The 18,316-nt window shown below is 45.5% G+C and overlaps 1 protein-coding gene across 1 annotated transcript in view; it reads left to right on the forward strand.

Annotated features, from left to right (window-relative positions):
- COL17A1 (collagen type XVII alpha 1 chain) overlaps nt 1–18,316 on the forward strand; it is a 50,399-nt gene that overhangs the window by 1,161 nt on the left and 30,922 nt on the right. Inside the window, exons 2-14 of the mRNA XM_042780826.1 lie at nt 1,165–1,209; nt 2,622–2,726; nt 3,669–3,800; nt 5,865–5,912; nt 7,369–7,404; nt 8,537–8,584; nt 10,373–10,516; nt 11,818–11,976; nt 12,734–12,805; nt 13,780–13,851; nt 14,877–14,945; nt 16,051–16,212; nt 16,587–16,667. Coding sequence (XP_042636760.1) covers nt 1,165–1,209; nt 2,622–2,726; nt 3,669–3,800; nt 5,865–5,912; nt 7,369–7,404; nt 8,537–8,584; nt 10,373–10,516; nt 11,818–11,976; nt 12,734–12,805; nt 13,780–13,851; nt 14,877–14,945; nt 16,051–16,212; nt 16,587–16,667 — 1,173 coding nt within the window. The remainder of the gene's footprint in view (nt 1–1,164; nt 1,210–2,621; nt 2,727–3,668; nt 3,801–5,864; nt 5,913–7,368; nt 7,405–8,536; nt 8,585–10,372; nt 10,517–11,817; nt 11,977–12,733; nt 12,806–13,779; nt 13,852–14,876; nt 14,946–16,050; nt 16,213–16,586; nt 16,668–18,316) is intronic.

The following is an 18,316-nucleotide window of genomic DNA, read 5'->3' on the forward strand; positions in this document are numbered from 1 at the left end:
AAACCCAAGGAGGGGTCGCTATGAGTCGGGGCCGACTCGACGGCACGTAACAACAACAACGAAGTGCAATGGAGCACTTGCTAGCAGTTCAGCTTGAAGTGGCCCAAAATGATCCTGAACCATCTTCTTCCTCCCTCTTCACCTTCCACCACTGCTGCCAGCACCCATGTGTGTGTGCCCACCATGCATACAAATACAAGTGGACACACACACACACACGGGAAGTCTACTTTGAAAGACCAGTGATACCAGCTAGATAGGTGCTCCTTTACGTTCTACAGAAAGGAAGGTAATGGTGATGGTCAAAGTCAGAGCACAAAATTGCCCCCCTATGGCTTTAGGAATCTACCCACATCCCCAAGCTACTGCAGGGGGGGACTAGAGAGTGACTCAGTAAGGCAAGAGTTGGTTTTTGGTTTTTTTTTTAAACTGGTGCTTAAAAAACACCTGATGCTTTTATTGCCTCCAAAAGACTCACCTTCACCTGCAGCCTAGAGAAACTCAATTTTGGAGGCAAACCAGGCTGGTTCTTCAATTCTGTTTAATGTCCATCTATTGTTTATTTTACCAAGTATCAAATGTGACTCACCCAGAAGCCCTCTTCCCTACCCACACTCCTAGTCACACTCCCCACACTCAGGGGTGGCCCTTGAGATTGTATAATCAATTATAATGTTCTTGAAACATCCCTAGATTCATGAAGAAGCACAAGGTAATTAATTAACCACTTCACTGTGAGATCAGACAGGATGGTGGGTATTGGTCCCAGCTGGGTGGGGTGACCATTAGGAAGGAGCAGTACAGAGAAATAGAGGGATTCAGGCAAGAAGCACCTGGTCCCCTTCACAGTGAAACTGGACTAGATACAATTGTTCAATGAGGGACATTGATACAAGCTAAGACAATTCACTTTTCAAATCAGTGAGTAACTACTTTTGGTTCCATAAGGATATAAATTTCTTTTCCAGATACATTAACATCCATTATTATTGCACAAATGTTTATGTAAAGTGGGTCACATCACACACGTTAAAGCACAAGTATGCAAAACTTTATGTTAAATCTAATTGCATGTGCTTAGCCAATGACGGATATTAGACCTTGCCAAACACAGGGATCCCAGTGCATTACATAAGATCTCACCTTTTCTTTGTCTTTTTCTAGTTATCACTGAAACAGTAACTACAAGACTTACATCCTTACCTCCAAGTAAGTGACTATCTCCATAGCCTTCTTCTCCGTAAGTCATGTGTGAAGAACTCCACACATAAAACCTTCTCCACGGAGCTCACTCTCCAGCTGAGCAAATCCAAAATAGTTGAAATCTTTTTTTAACAACTATATTAAGACATAATTTACATGCCATAATATCTACCAGTTTTAATGTATGATTCAATGATTTTTAACATATTTTTAGTAGATTTATGTTGCTGTTGTTATTTGCTATCGACTCTGACCCGACTCATAACGACCTCTCCTTGGGTTTCCGAGGCAGTATCACTATGGAAGTAGATTGTCCAACCTTCCTTCCGAGGAGTGGCTGGTGGGTTTGAACCACCAGCCTTCTTGTTAGCAGTCAAGTGCCTTAGGCACTATGCTACCAGAGCTCCTAGTGTTTTTATAGAGTTATGAACTATCACTACAATCTAATTTTTTATTATTCCATCACTCCAAAAAGAAACTACATGACCATCAGCAGTTACTCATTCCCCCTTTCCCTCCTCTCACCTTCTAGAAACCACAAACCTACTTTCTGTGTCTATAAATTTGTCTGTTCTGGACACTAAAATATCTGGAATCTTATCCAACCTGAGAATGAGGAGAGGGGAGAGGGGAGAGGGGAGAGGGGAGAGACTCACCAGACAAGCTTCTGTTTGAGTCCACTTTTCTCCAGGATGGTCCTTAGGTTTAATGGATTCTGTAATAAAGAGATCTGACCCCTACAGCTCCTCCCAGGGAGCCCAGCTCAAAGGTGGCGGGAAGAACTCACACATCAGCAGGTGAGACAAGAGAAGTGATGGGCTGCCAGACAGAATGTCAGCAACGCAGAGCTGTCACTTGTCCCTGCCTTGAGCCATGTCTGGAGCACTGACCAAGCATGTGGACTAAACAAGCTCAATTTAGGTCCCGGCCTGAAGGAGTTTTCATCACTCAGCTGCCTTTGCTAATATTTAGACTATCCTAAAGGAGCTCTGGTAGCGTAGTGCCTAAGGCACTTGACTGCTAACCAGAAGGCCGGTGGTTCAAACCCACCAGCCACTCCTCAGAAGGAAGGTTGGGCAATCTACTTCCGTAGTGATACTGCCTCAGAAAGCAAAGGAAGGGTCACTATGAGTCAGGTCCAACTTGATGGCAAATAACAACAACATCAATGAGCAACTTACTATTCTCCACACAGAAGGCTTTCTTTTTAAATATAGTGGAATAATCACTCTTGACATTTGTATTAAAATCAAAGAAATAATGCCTACCTTGCAGTGTAGGACAAAACAACCCTGGGAAAACGATTCCAGACCAAGAGGGTCTTTGGTGAGGAGGAGGGAAGACTTCCACAGGCCAACCAATGAGGAGGCCCACTGTCCTGACTCCACCCCTAAATTGCCTTTTCTTGTCTCTGGTAGAAGGAGGAACCAGCAATGGCTACTCTAAAACAGGCTCTCTTGGTGGAGGGAGCCGACTGGAGAAACAGAGCCTGACGCATGGCAGCAGTGGCTACATCAACTCAAGTAAGTGCCTCCTGGTGGAAGGGGGTGTGGGCAGGGAGGGAAAGTCCTGCAAAGGAGGTTTGGTGGACGGTGTCATGGACTAGTATGAGGAGAGGGACAATTCCAGCAGCTATCATCCATTCCAAATGCCTTCCATTTCTGCTAAGTCCCCAGTAGAAATAACAAGAATTAAGAAGGTTTCATGGGAAAGTGAGTGTTTTTCCAGTGAATCACTCTCTTTAAGCCGTCTCTGTAGAGAAGGGTGTGCACTTCTGAGGGTTTACAATTTGAACTACCAACAACCAACAACAAAAGAAACTTAATGATTGAGTTACTGTTCTAAGGGAATCTGGTGACATATGACCCTACATGGCGCAAGTTTCCACCAGGCTAGCATCCAACACAGGTTCATTGTTCCCAATGCAACACACTCTTTCCTGGTAGCTTTCAAACCAAAACAAAACAAAGTGAAGCCAGGCAAAACAAACACAAACACACAATCCCTTAAGCTGTTTTTAAAACCTAGTGTGAAGCTAATAGAGAAGACTCAAGACATATAAATGGCTGGATTGACCAAAAGTCACACCTCTCCTTACCTGTTGAGGAGCATGTCCATAGCCAGTTACATTCTAGCCCATCTATTAATCTACAATGAAATGCCAGGTCCTCAAGAAAAGCCCTGCCGAGTCCTCTCCACTGCCATGCACTGTAACCATGTATGTAAATGACATCCTTGCCTTAAGTGGTCTGCTTGGACAGGGAAGCAACAATAGTGCTAGCTTTCTATGTCTGAATAGCCATGGGGACCCTGACCCTTTCGAATGTGCTCTCCCGACCTCCCCTGGTCCTTGCTATGAGGCCTTCATTTCATCATGGGTAGCCTGAATATACTTATAACTGGATTTCAATTTGATTAATTTCCGATGGAGTACCGTGAGGATTTACTCTTTCTCCCACTTACAGGTGGAAGCATAAGAGGCAACGCCTCTACCTCCAGTTACAGGAGGGCTCATTCACCTGCCTCGACTCTGCCCAATTCACCAGGCTCAACCTTTGAAAGGAAAACTAATGTCACCCGCCGTGCAACATACGAAGGTATCAATCCCACAAACCTTAGAACAGACCCATTGTCTTCCCCAAGTAACTTCATTCATCCTTTGAAGATTTAAGTATTGGCCACCTGTGTTCATCTGTGTCTGTCCCTTATCTTTCTTTCCACTCCACTTTCATTTCTTTTATGGATTCACATTACTTGAAGATTTTTGGTCATTCATCCATCCCCTTATTCATTTGTTTATTCTACTAGTATTTAGTCAAATATCTATCATGTGCTTAATAGTGTGGAATGCCTTGATGGATACTTAAATGAATTAGACATTGGATCTTGTCTTCAAGGCACATATACTCTGATAAACAAGTTAAGGTGGTAAATATAAAACTACAATGCAAAGTAGGAAGGGATTACTCTTTTCAGTTGAGGAAATCGGGGAACACTCTCTGGAAATGGTGGTGTTTGAGCTGAGCTGTCACTATGTGTAAGATTTTGACACCCAGATGGGAAAGACAGGGCACTTCAGGCTGAGGGAGCAGCAGCATAGACAAGGATGGGCAGGGCTTGAATAAGAAGCAGCAGCAGGTACTTACGTGAAGAGGGATTGAAGGGCCCAGATTAAATGCTAGGCTAGAATGCTTAGACTTTATTCCATATGAAATGGGAGCAAAAGAGTCAATCATATTTAAGGTGCAGGACTGGAACTCTGGAAACTATGTGCATGGTAGACTGGTGGGAAGGAGACTAAACATGAGGTGACAAGTTAGAAGGCTCTCTGCAGTAGCCCAAGGGAGGGAAAATTTGGCTGGGACTAGAGCAGTAGCAGTGGGAGTGGAGAAGAGCTGGAGATGGAAGGTATGGTTAGGTGGAACTGACAGGTGCGGCAATTGATTAAACTGGAAGAAATTGAGTCAGCAATTCCACTGAGGTTTCAGACAAGATGGTTGGGCCCATGGGGGCACCATCAATTGAAACAGGGGATTCTACTTGGTTGAGTTAGTTATTTTATCCTGAAATGAGGTTCTTGCACAGCTTTCAGACACATAGGACTTAAGCTAACAAGTGATCAGTGGGACACATAGGACTTGAGCTCAGGGAAGAGGTCAGGACCAAGATGTCCAGTTGGGAATTAATCATTCACAAGGAACCAGGGGAATGAAGGAGTTTACCAAGGATGAGAGTATAAATGCAGAAGGGAGCAAAGAAAGAGAAAGCTGGGAAAAGGAGAAAGAAGAGGAAGAGAATTGAGGGAGGAAAAAAGAGTGAGTGGTGGGGACCAGGAGACCAAGAACATGCAGCATCCTCCTTGTTGAAGTCAGCACAGGGAGTGCTCTGGATCAGGAAGGAGAAGGTCTGGGAGAAGGCTTTGGGGTTCGTTGCTACAATTACTGGCATTCTTGGTAATCTGCAGGAACCGTTTTAGTGGGAAACCAACAAGCCAGGTGGCAAATGGGGTTTAATAGTGAGTGGAGATGAGGAATGTGAGAGAGAAGCAGGTTAAAGGACTAGATATCCCAGTAAATTACTTGGGTGAGCTGGAACCTCAGACCCAGGGTCTGTCCTGGAGTTTCAGAAGGAGAACTTCGAAAGGGTATTTGGAGCCTAAAATCCAGGCAAGGTGTCACTGCCCATGCAGCGTCACCACAGTGGTTTCTGAACGGTACCTTGATCTTCATTTTAACAGGGTCAACATTCGTGACTAGCATCACAAGATCAGGGATGTCCCTGAACATATATTTGATGGGAAAAGTCACCTGTACTACCTCTAGTACAGGCCAAATGCAGTTCAGAAAATGGGGCTGGGGGGAGGGTAGTAAGAGAGAGAGAGAGAGAGAAGGAACCCTCTGGCTCTCCTTCATTCATATCCTGTCCCATCTGAAATAAAAACTGGTTTTCATAATGAAGTTACAAGCAAGTCCAAATAGGCAAGTCCTGCTTTAAATCATGAGCCTGATGCATTTGCACTGTCACTGATGAGCACCTCTCCTTTACCTCCTGAAACATCGAGGGCTGTGGATGTTAAGAAAGAAGTGACCGGGCACCACCCGTCCTCTGGAAGCCTTACGGGTCTGTGCTCATTTGTACTAAGTGTGTTATCCTCTGTCCAGGGAGCTCCAGTGGAAACTCTTCCCCAGAGTGCCCGCGGAAAGAATTTGGTATGTTCTTTCCTTATTTTCTGAAGAAAGGGTCCAGTGAGGCTCTGGGGAAATGCCCAGGGGTGAGGGGACATCATGAGTTAAATGGATTCTTTCTAAAATGGATTCTCTCTGTTGAACTGTTTTCCTTAGCCCTTTATCTGGAAGCATCCTAAGGGAACGATCAGCCACATTAACTTGCTGTCATAGGCTCATAACACTACTCAAATGGCAAGTTATTTATACAAAGCTCAGGCTTGGACAGATCCTCCCCTATGGCCAAAAAACATTTGTGGAAGGATTTTTTCCAAACCTTCCAGTGCCTGAACTACAGCTTGATTCAAAGCAGGGCTTCAAACCGGTTCAAACTGGTTCAGTCATGGCCAACAAAGCAAAACTGGAACAGACCCAAATTTTTCAAATTTGGATGATCCAGAACGCTAAGTAGAATGGGAAAGGTGTCCAAGCTCTGGAATGAGAGACTCAGAAGAGACGTATTGAGCCCTTTCAGGAGCCTGTTGCATGACATTGGACTATTGCCAGGACTGTGGAGAGGAATACGCTCAAGGTGGTGGACTTGGTTGCCATATTTAAACCAGGCACTGTGTTTTGGACGCAATTGATCCAGAGATTTAGTTGCTATGCAACACTCATGCTGCCCTTGTTTTCTAAGAGGATGATTAAGTTTCTAGTAGGGTTTTGACCCAAGATATTTCCTGTTCCAGTTAGCATTCCTATTTACCCACATTTTAAAAATTTGGATCTGTTCCAGTGTTGTTTTATCGGCCGTGACTGAGCCAGGCCAAACCGATTTGAAGCCCTGCTTTAAAGGGCACATTTTATGTCTTGCAAAATCCTGGGCTATATGCACACTTGGCCTTAAAGTCCTTGGTCTGTGTCATTGGGATTTCATTGTGCATATAAATTGAGATATGACCATTGATTGCACCCTTATTATGATGTTATTTATTTATTTGCTTACAGTGGGAAAACCAAGGGAGTCTCTAACAAAAAATTAAGGGGAAGATTGGGAGCCTTTTGATACATCGATCAATGTGGTCAGCCAATCCAAGTGGGTCATGCTCCCACATGCCTGAACTGATGTGTCATTTAACACCTATGTGGTCATCATTTATTAAGTCTCACTGTACATAAAGGCATAAAGAGCTCTGGTGGTGTGGTGGTAAGACATCTGGCTGCTAACCAGAAGGTCAATGGTTCAAACCCACCAGCTGCTCCATGGGAAGAAGATGAGGCAATCTACTTCTGTAAAGATTTACAGCCTTGGAAACCCAATGGGGGTTTGGAATTGACTCAGTGACAGTGGGTTTGGTTTTGGTTTTATACATAAAGGTTGCTGCATGGATAGAAACATACTATGAAAACAACGCCCCCCCATATGTCTACCTCCATGCCAAAAATATTCAGCATGTCACCTTTCAGATATGCTTAGATTATTGGTTTTTCTTTTTCTCAGCATCTTCTTCAACTAGAGGACGGAGCCAAACACGAGGTGAGTTCAAGCACTGGGTTCAGTTCGGTTCACTCAACAAGTATTTTCTGAGCAGATACTCATGTGCCCAACCTTGACCTACGAGCTAGGAAGTGTGAGGAGGACAGAAGAATCCATATGGCATGGTTTTTGCCTTCAAGGAGCCTGCAGTATCCTGGGACTCCCTTGCTGGCTATCAGGATGGGAAGGGGAGTGTAGGACAATGGTTTAAATATGCGGAATCAAACACTTGGTTATGATCTGGGGGAGAGCTTGTTGTGCCATGGGTTATCTAAAGATGTGAGTGCCATATCTAGTTTCACTTCTAGTCTCCTGTTTGGCTTTAACAAGATGATGCTTTAATTGCCTTTATGCATCAAAAGTTGAACAAAACCTTTCTTTTTCAAAATATTCCAAGGGATGGACACTTTTGTGTCCACTTTTGCTCCATGACAGTTTTTGCAACTTCCTCATCTGCCCATGGACAGGCATAAAGCAGAGAAGTGTTGTCCTGGGAAAAGCTGCCCTTGATAAACTTGGGTGAGGGTAGCAAGGAACAGCATGTTAGACTGTGCTAAAGATCTCAGGAAGTTCTGGAATGACAGCCGGGACCTCCTGAGGGCCTTTTGTCATCAATAACTTGAAAGTTAGGAACACACCAAACACCCACAACTTTAGGCTGAAAGTTCAAGGACGCAGATTCCCCAACTAAATCTAACTAATAACATTCAACTATCAACTCCCTGACCTTCCCATTTCTGAGAAGTCCAAAATGGCTAAACAAACACTACAGATTTTAGAATTCTCTCTTCAACGTCGAGAGACCAGGAGGCAGGAGAGACATTTACTTCTGGCAACTGAAATCGGTGGTAGGGAGAGGGGCTGGTCATTGTTCATTGAAATGGAGCCTTCTTGCAGAGCCTGGGATTTCATTAGAATGTCTCATGAGATCAAGAGGTGTGCAGTTGGCAGGTTGGGTGGCAGGAGGGGTGTCTCTTTGAAGCAGCACTCTTTCTGGGCACACATAAGGGCCCTGTTCCCAGAACAGAGATCTCAGTGCAGCCCAAAGAGCTGTCTGCACTCAGAGCTCACTGTTGGGGCCATGGTCCAAATTCTTTCCTTCACAGTGTTCCTCACCTCTTCCCTTCTACAGAGAGTGAGATCCGAGTTCGATTGCAGAGTGCTTCCCCATCTACCCGATGTAAGTGGTCACCATCCTGCTGAAAGGAAAGGATCCAGGAACTCAGGGCCACTGTCTAAAGGCTAAAGCTGTGGGGGGGGGGGGGGGGGTGTGTGGGGGGTAGTGTGCATGGATGTTCACATTCACTCAGCCATAAAACATTCTTTACCAGGAGCTAAGTAGGTCACAGTCCCTAAACTTAGTAGTTCACAGACTGGTGGGAAGACAGCAATCAACCACCCATTGCAGCACAGCGGGAGAGAGGTCAGCTGGATGAGGTGGGGGAGCACAGAGGAGCGGCAGCTCTGGAACAGCCTAAGAGATGGGAACTGGCACAAGGGGCCAGAGAAACATTCCTGGGGTAGGCCCATCAGTGTTAGCTCAGAGAAAGGAGCCAGCGTGGAACACTGGAGGAACAGGAAGCAGTTCAGTGTGACTGAAGGGGGATACAATAGGAAAGTTAAGATTAAAGAAAGGTCAGAAGCCAGAACCTGAGTGGCTCTGTGCCCTAAATGTAAAGAGTTTGACCTTTGTCTTAAACATCAGGGATCCCGCAATCTCTTAAATATGTTAGACTCCTGTTGTTCTTGTCAGAAGTTATGTGACAACATTTTGAAATGGGCCAAATTTTAGGGCTGGAGCCAAGTACAGGCATACCTGGAGATACTGTGAGTTCCCTTCCAGCCCACTGCATTAAAGCAAGTCACATGATTTTTTTGTTTTCCCAGTGCGTATAAAAGTTGTGTCTACACTAGACTGTAGCCTATTAAGTGTGCAACAGCATTATGAAAAAGCATGCAATATCATAAGAATTACCAAACGAGTCACAGACATGAAGTGAACATACACTGTTAGAAAAATGGCACTGATAGACTTGCTCCAGGCAGGGTGGCCACAAATCTTCACTTTGTAAAAAAAAAAAAAAAAAACCCTCAATATCTGCAAGGTGCAATAAAGCAAAATGCAATAAAATGAAGTATGCTTGTACAAGGAAGAGGAGGAGAGAGAACTCAGTCAGGCAGCATAGGAAACAGACTTGGGCTTGTCCAGAACAGGGCCTGGGATTTTAGGAGCTGATTCCAGACTTGCTATTTTCTCACTTGAGTTCTTTAGGCCTCGGGGGTGCTGAACCCAAGAGAAGGAGCTTTCAGCAGAGGGACTGACTCAGCACATGTTGTCTGAAAACCTGTTTGTTCCACCTTATGCACTGCCCTTGCACAATGCCTCCGAACTCTCAAGTTCACCCTGCTTTGGGAGCTTGCTCATTTGGTTTGATTATGTCCTTTGACATAATCTTGGCCAGATCGACTTGAGCTTAAATCACATGGAAGCAGCATAATGTTTAGGAATTATGGACCACAAATTCCTTTTTACTCTCCCAGGCATACAAGGTCAAGGACCCGCCAGAGGTGTCCTATGCAGGAATTGAGATTACTGTTGAACCATTTGTTTCAAGGGAGCTGGTTATTTAACTGCCCAGATAAAAATCTCCACCTCCTCGCCATGGCCATAGAATCATCCTTGTGGTGTCCTGATGAGATCTAATTAGGAAATATCTACTGAGGACTTTGACCTCTTTTTGTGAGAGGCCCATATTCATGAGACTGTTAATTTCACAAAGTGCCAAGTTGATAAGTGTTATAAATTGGCAAAATGCAAAAATGACAAGGCTAACTGAAAATGTCTCAGGCTATCAAGCATATGCCATCCTTCCTAATATTCACAGTGCCATAAAGTGCCCCTACCCCTGCAGGTGGACTCAGGAAGGGATCCTAGGCCCTGTTGAAAAACTTTGGAGTTCTTTTACAGGGACAGAATTGGATGATGTTAAACGCTTGCTCAAGGGGAGCCGATCAGCAAGTTCAAGCCCCACACGGAACTGCTCCAACACACTCCCCATTCCCAAGAAGGGCACCGTGGAGACCAAAACGGTGACAGCGAGCTCCCAGTCGGGTAAGCCCAACAGGCTGGGGCTGCAACAGAGGCAAGGCAGCAAGGTGACAGATACACCCAGGCCCAGGAATTCAACCTGGCAGGCTTTTCCAGAGACCTCACAAAGCATTGGGCATCTCCTCTTCAAGCAATGTGAAAACGTGGGCTTCTTACCCCTGTCTGGTCAACCGTCCTACCTGCACTCTGTGGCTCACCTCTAGATCCACCGATTTCTATACTAGGAGATTCTTAACAGTAGAATGTGTTGACCAGGTTACCCAAATGAAGAATTTTGGTGAAAGTTACAGTGTTTTTACTCATTCCTTCAACAGTATTTGTTGCATGCCTACTTTATGCTGAGTGTCAGGCACTGAGGAAAAGCAATGAACAAGATAGACATGGTCACTGCCCTTATGTCTCTGAGGGAAGACGGTTAACCACGTGATCACAGTCAAGTAGGATGTGTGTTGCTCAGCACACAGGTATTAAGTGCATAACAAGTGCAAAGGAGGTTCTGTGAGAGGCAGAAAGGTGAATAAGACAGATGCCTAGAGGGATATGAGGAGAGAAGGCAGGTTGGCTATGGCCTCAAGCATTCTGCTCATTCATTGCTGGAAACATGCAAGAGACTGTGATCTTTTGTTTGTTTTTTAATATCAAAATAAAACCTCTGGGCACATTATGGCTTGCATGGCTAGCTCCCTATCAGATGATGAACAGGCAGAATTGGCTTCAGATATGAAGAAGCATGAAAACCCCCTCCTGGGTGCAGAGGGCCCGTTGTGTCTGGTTGGCACATAGGAATATTGTGGTGCCATCCTGCCGTGTGGTCTCAGAACCAAGGTCAGGGCATATATCCTGCACTTGCCACGGTGCCTAGGATTCTGCCTTCAGAGATTTGTCCCTGGGGTCTCATTCACTGGTCCTGAGAGAGGTGCTACTTGGTTTCTTTGAAGGTGGAGGAGCCAGTGATAGGTTAAGAGTAAGACCATGGGTGGCACCCGCACATCAGATAATGAGGAGAGGGTCTTAGAAGATGAAATGGGTGGACCCCAGAGCAAAAATTAGCCAACTTAAATCTCACAAAGAGCCAGCAAGAATTTCTAACTCAAGAGATCAAGTTTTCACTGGCTCTGAGATTTCAGGCAAAAGTGGGCTGACCAATTTTTGGCCAGTTTGCCAGGGACTAAGGGGCTTCCCAGGACATGAGGCCTTCAGTGCTAAAAGCGGGAAAGTCCCAGAAAACTAGGAAAAGTTACCCCCACCCCAGTGCAGAAATGTTGGTTTGCCCTTCACTGGGACGTGCATGTGTCTGTTTCCAGTGTCTGGCACCTACGACACGACAGTCCTGGATGCCAACCTTCCCTCTCATGTGTGGTCCTCCACCTTGCCCGCGGGGTCCTCCATGGGGAGCTATCACAACAACATGACAACCCATAGCTCATCGCTCCTCAACACCAATGCCTATTCCTCAGGATCAGGTATGTGACTACGCACACCCCTCCCACCCCTGAACCCTCAATTCCTTGACCTTGACCGCTCCATAGTTTACCATCTCCAGGGCTTCCTGGACAAGCTTTTTGTGACCAACTGTCCCAAGATTCTTCCACCGGAACTTCAATTCAATCCAATTTATAAAGTGTTTCTCCTGGTAGTTGGATCTTACTCATAGTGTCCCCTCCTTGGGTTTCCAAGAGGGTATCACTATGGAAGTAGATTGCTCCATCTTCCTTCTGAAGAGTGGCTGGTGAGTTTGAACAGCCAGCCTTCTGGTTAGCAGTTAAGTGCCTTAGGCACTATGCTACCAGAGCTCCTATAGTATAGTACAGTGTATCAGAAAAAAAAAAAAAATTGTAATTGAAAACAAAAGCAGAAAACCTAGTTTCACTTCACCTGAATTAACTGTGTGACCTTGAACAACTCCTTCACTTCTCTGGGCTTCAGGTACCTTTGCTGTAAAATGGGGGAACTAACAACCAAGAGCCTTTGGATAGATCCAGTGTCCACTCAAGGTCTTACTTTCCAAGATCACTATTTGTCTGTGACTCAAAAGTTCACCACAACTAATATTTGGCTCTCTGCTCCAAGGCAAGAGACAAAATTTATCCTAATATCAAAAATTTAACAAAATACAAAAACTCAATCCTGGTATCTGTTCCAGTTCTCTCATGGTACTTGAGTCTTTGCCTCTGTTCTGGGCTAGACATCCCTCTCACCAGGCTTCCTCCTCCCCTGCAGTCTTTGGAGTTCCAAATAACATGGCATCCTGCTCTCCAACGCTGCATCCTGGACTGAGCACCTGTTCCTCAGGTCAGTGCTTACCATCACGGGTTGCCTTTTCTAGGCTACTGGATTAAAAAGGAAAGATGTTCTCTCCTAGTGAGGAAAGGAAATGGTTTCTAGAGAAATTGTCCTTTCTGCCCAACAGCATGTGTGACTTTCCCCCTTGCCCACTATAACACAGAAGCAGAAGCCATGGAGGTGCATTCAGAGGGCAGGAGGCACAGATCCTGCCTTTGGTCACAGATAGAACTCAGTACCTCAAGGGAAAGTTGGGCAGAGGGAAGGAGGGCTCAGACACTAGACTTCCATGCTTTTCTGCACTGATACCTTTATTTTCTGTGTTGTTGTTGTTGTTGTTGTTATGTGCCGTCGAGTCGGCCCCGACTCATAGCGACCCCTCCTTGGGTTTCCGAGGCAGTATCACTACGGAAGTAGGATTGCCCAACCTTCCTTCCGAGGAGTGGCTGGTGGGTTTGAACTGCCAGCCGTCTGGTTAGCAGGCAAGTGTCTTAGCCACTATGCTACCAGAGCTGGAAGCAAAAGGCCTAAGTGAGTGATGGCTTGGAACATTTTCAGGTGAAAATACATTGTTAATTTAGGATTTTATTTCATGTCTTTTGAATTTGAATAACCAGTTATAAATATATCAGTTCATTGTTGGCTCAAATAATGTTACTGCTTATCTTCCTAGGCAAGCATATAACAAGAACATTTAGTCATTGTATTTCCACACACGTTGTAATGATATTACGTTGTGTGGACCTAACTACTCAGTAAACAGAACTGTTAGTAATCTCTTTTGGCCTAGGGTGGAGAGTGAGGACATGCAAACAAACTACTGAGACACTAAGGGTGCCAGGTACTGAGAAAGTTTGGGAACATCTGTCAGACACAAAGCTTTTATCATGAAAGCGGTTTGGGGGTTCCAGGAGAGCCTGCCTTTGAGGGGCCTCCCCTATACACTGCACCCTGTGCTCAACCATCCTCGATTTCTTTGACAGTGTTTGGCATGCAGAACAATCTGGCCCCCAGCTCGACCACCCTGTCACATGGCACAGCCACCACTTCCACAGGTCAGTAGCCTGGATTTAGAGTTTAAGGGCTGGAGAGTAGCACCCCTTTACAGCTACGACTCACAATATCCTTTTTGAGTGTTCCTTAAAATTAATTGACCTTTCCCACCAAATAAACAATTCCCCTCCAACCTAGAAATGGTGGTCCTGACCATTTGCTGCCTCAACCATGAATGAAATGCAGAAGGGAGCCTGCACTTTCAACAGCATGTACATCTTATAGGGAGTCACCTGTATGTCCTTTTGTTCTCTCACAACCAAACTGTGTGGGCTGCCAGTCTTGTCATTTCACCACTGTCCTGGACAGCCAATTGTCACTATAAATCAGTGATTGGTTGATTTTTAGGGTTCAACTCCCAGGCAACTGCTCCTGTGCAGACCTGGGGTTGAGAAGGTGGGTGGCATGAGTCAGAAGAGGCGTGAGGGTGAGCCTTTGTCCTCAACTTACTTAGTGTTTAGTTGAGGTAGACAGTCTAACATACATGAAACAATTAGGGGATTCTATAAGGCAACATAAAGAGCCCTGGTGGTACAGTGGTTAAGCCCTTGGATGCATAGCAAAAGGTTAGCAGTTCAAACCCATGAGCCAGTCCATGGGAGAAAAGACCTGGTGATCTATTCCCAAAAAGATTATAGCCTAGGAAATCCTATGAGGCAGTTCTGTTCTGTCCTATAGGGTCACTATGAGTTGGAATCAATGGCAACAGGTTTTGGACAAATTAAGTGATACGTTGTCCAGAGCAAGTGTTAGGAACCATGGAGTTCAGAAGGAAAGGAGACATGTGAAGGTCTGGAACATGGAGGGGGTAGCCTTTGGGATGGACCTAAAAGGATGAGGAGGATTGCACCAAAGAAGGTTCAATCTAAACCCTCATCTCTATTCATCTGGCAGGAGAGAGTTGGTTACATCATCTAGTTCTCAACTGGAGTGGCTGCCCCTCGGCCAGGGCTGACCTGGCTGCTCCTAACTGCATGGAGGCACCCTTCCTGCTGGCCAAGCTTACTCAGTCATTTCTCTCTTACAGCATATGGTGTCAAGAAAAACACGTCCCAGAGCCCTACTGTAGTGAGCACCGGCATGTCCACCTCTGCCGGTAAGTGTGCTGCTCCAACTCCTGGGGGTCAGGCTGTATGTGGGAGAATTGCTCTGCAGTGAACATATGGCACATTACAGACCCACTGGTGGTCTGAGGTCTGCAAACGTAATCATTCCAAGAATCTTGTGCATGTTGCCATGAGTAAGCCAAGATGAAAATCCACCTGACCAAACTCTGGCCTTCCTGTCAGAGGGCACAGGGAACTCCACCTTCCACACACGCCTCGAACCAGCCACTACCTTTTCCTGGCCTTCTCCTGTTACGTGGAGCCCATCACAAGCCCCTCTAAAGCTTCTAAGCACCTTCCCGGCTTTCTGAAGGTTCTTTATCTACTTGGGCTCACAACCTCACAGTGGGCTATTTCCTCAATCACTAGGATCCTACTGTGCTTCCTTCCACTGAAGAATTCATTCATTCAAAAAAATATTGACTGAGCACCGACTTTGTTTCAGACAGAGTGTTCTGTGTGCTGAGAGTATAGTGATGAACAAGATAGGCTAGATCCCTGACCTTACCAAGCAATTCCAGCAATTCCAATGGAGGAGACAGATGATGAACAAGTAGACAAATATGTATACAAGATAATTACAGAAAATGATCAGTGTTTTTAAGGACAGAAATAAATGTGATATGATAAAGACAAGAGTTATATATATGAGATTAGGTGCTTAAAATGGGGTGGCGGGAAAGGCCTCCCTGAGCAGGTAACATTTGAGATCTGAAGGATAAAAAAGAATCTGCCAAGTTAGTAAAAGAGGGTCCTGACTGGCAAGGGGGACTTCTGTACATTATCTAAAGATCCTGTAAATCTCTAGGTTGGAGACAGCCCCATAGGCCAGTATCCATCGTTCTGACATTTAGCCAACCGCCTGATGGCAAGGCCTAGCCAAGTCGGGGAGAGATGTTTGTGGCCCCCAAGAAGCTTCATAATTACCACTGTCAATGACAGTAGGAGGCCCTCATGCACACTTGTTAATCTCTCCTTTTCCCTCTTCCTCCTTCTCCTTCCTCTTCTGTTCATTTCTCCCCTTTCCCCTCTCTTTCTCCACCACCCACATCCTGGGACCTTTCCCTTCCTCCTTCCCACTTCTTTCCTACCCAGCTTGCACCACAAGTGTCCAGAATGATGACCTTTTGCACAAGGACTGTAAGTTCCTGATTTTGGAGAAAGACAACGTGCCTGCCAAGAAGGAGATGGAGCTGCTGATCATGAACAAGGACAGTGGGAAGGTGTTCACAGCCTCCCCCGCCAGCATCGCTGCAAGTACGGTCACACAGAACTCAGGCTGTAGAAAAGGGGTAAATAGCAAGTGTCCTAGCACGGTGGTTTGCAATGGTTTCATAGTTAAACCACACTCATCCCATGCCAATGGAAAATGTCTGCCCCAATAGGGTGTCCCAGGATCTGCCTTGAATGCAGAGAAGCCAGGAAAATTCAGGCTAAGTGCTCCCTGAAGGACCTTTGGGCCATAGCAAGTGTCCTAGCTACACTCTAGGGTGGGAAGATTAACCCAGGAAAACTGAGCTCTCTTTTTACCAGACTAACCTCAACTTGCCAAAGCAGGAGAGGATATGGGGTAGGGATGAGGGTGGGAGTGAGGTGAGAACATACTGGATTATCATTGGTTTGGCACATAGCTTCTTTTTCAGAAGACACCCTTAAAAAAGAAAAGCAAGCCACCTACACTGATGACACCTACCTAAAGTCTGAAGCTAATGGTAAGAACAAATCAGATAGTGGTCCACCCTGACTTCAGCCCATCCAGCTCATTTATTTGGCCCATGAGACCTTGATGCTCAAGGTGGCTGTAGATGGGCAGCATCAGCACCACCTGTAGGAATGCAGACGCCCAGTCCCTACCCCAGACCTACTGAATCCCAGTTGGAATTTTAACAAGCTCCCCAGGTAATTCACATGCATGTAATTGAGGTAAAATCTTCCTCTGGTGTGTTTAAAGTCTGGGGTGGTATATTTTTTTTTTCTACCTCAACTGGCCCTCCTATAATTTTCAGAACTAATACAAAAATCCTTTGCAAAGCATTTTCTAGCTTTATTTTCTTTTCGTCCCAAATATCTGGATTCTTTCCTGGGTAACTGCATTTCCTCCTGGGTTCTGAGTCCTGTAGAATCTCTTCAAACCACCGATTACAGGGAGGTTAGTAAAGTAAGAGAAAGATTAAGCCACAATAATGACCAGAATTACTGGTCAGATGGAGTCTGGTGGGACCCCCAAGAGTATGGCCCTAGGATACACTTCAGGCCTGGGATAAAACTCACTCCCAAGGGCTGGCTCTCAGCCCAACAGTAAATAAGACTTACATGCAGAACACTCAACCCAGGGCCATGTACCCAGCTACTCTATGGAGAGACATCCCTTGGAGCAATCGGCCATGGGCACCAGAGGGACAACATTCACATGGAGGAAAAGCTGGACAGGAGTGCATAACTAAGAAGGGCACAGTGATGAGGGGGAGGGGGGTGTCACTGGGAAGGGAGAGGAGAAGACTGGGTTAGGGTTGGGGATGATAATTGGGGAGTGAAACCAAATGTACAGAAACTGTTGAATGTAAAACAAGTTCTCCTCTGTAAATTTTCCCCCAAAGCACAAAAAAAAAAAAGAGAGAGAGAGAGAGAGAGAAAGCTTAAGTTACAGAATGCTGTTAAATCAATGCAAAATTACAGCAATTACAATTCTGAGAAGGCAGGGGGATTGGAACCTGACTCTCAGAGAATCTCACAAATTAGCAGTTCTTTACATTTTAGAGGTGTAGATAGGGCTGTGGAGTCAGAAGACCCTTTTCAGAATCTGTTGGAAGCTGTGGACAATTTCCCAGGCAACTCCCCCACATTCCCACAGATGTCCAACTTTTAAGTAGCCAGGGATTCAAGCACAGCCCTCCACCAAGCCCATCATGTCTTTCTGGCTCCCTCCACCCCAGATGAGAAACAGCTGTTCAAAGTGCCATAAGTGAGAAATCAGTCATTTCTCACTTACTGCTTAAATGCAAATGTCACCCCAACAATCCTCGGGAAATGTTTTGTGCTTTAAAGACTTAAGGTCTCAAGAAAGTTAAAACACTGCTTTTCTCCACCATTGTTGTTGTTATGTGCCGTCGAGTCGGCCCCGACTCATAGCGACCCCTCCTTGGGTTTCCGAGGCAGTATCACTACGGAAGTAGGCTTGCCCAAACCTTCCTTCCAAGGAGTGGCTGGTGGGTTTGAATCGCCAGCTTTCTGGTTAGCAGTCAAGTGCTTTAGCCACTATGCTACCAGAGTTCTTTTAACTGTTTGTCAAACCATATTCATCAGTGTAATTATTAGTGCAAATATCTGATAAGTGAGGACAGGAATGGACATGCCTGTACTT

This window comes from Orycteropus afer, unplaced genomic scaffold (genome assembly GCF_000298275.1).
Source record: "Orycteropus afer afer isolate SDZICR_OR568_19922 unplaced genomic scaffold, OryAfe1.0 scaffold00064, whole genome shotgun sequence".
Lineage (NCBI taxonomy): Eukaryota > Metazoa > Chordata > Mammalia > Tubulidentata > Orycteropodidae > Orycteropus > Orycteropus afer.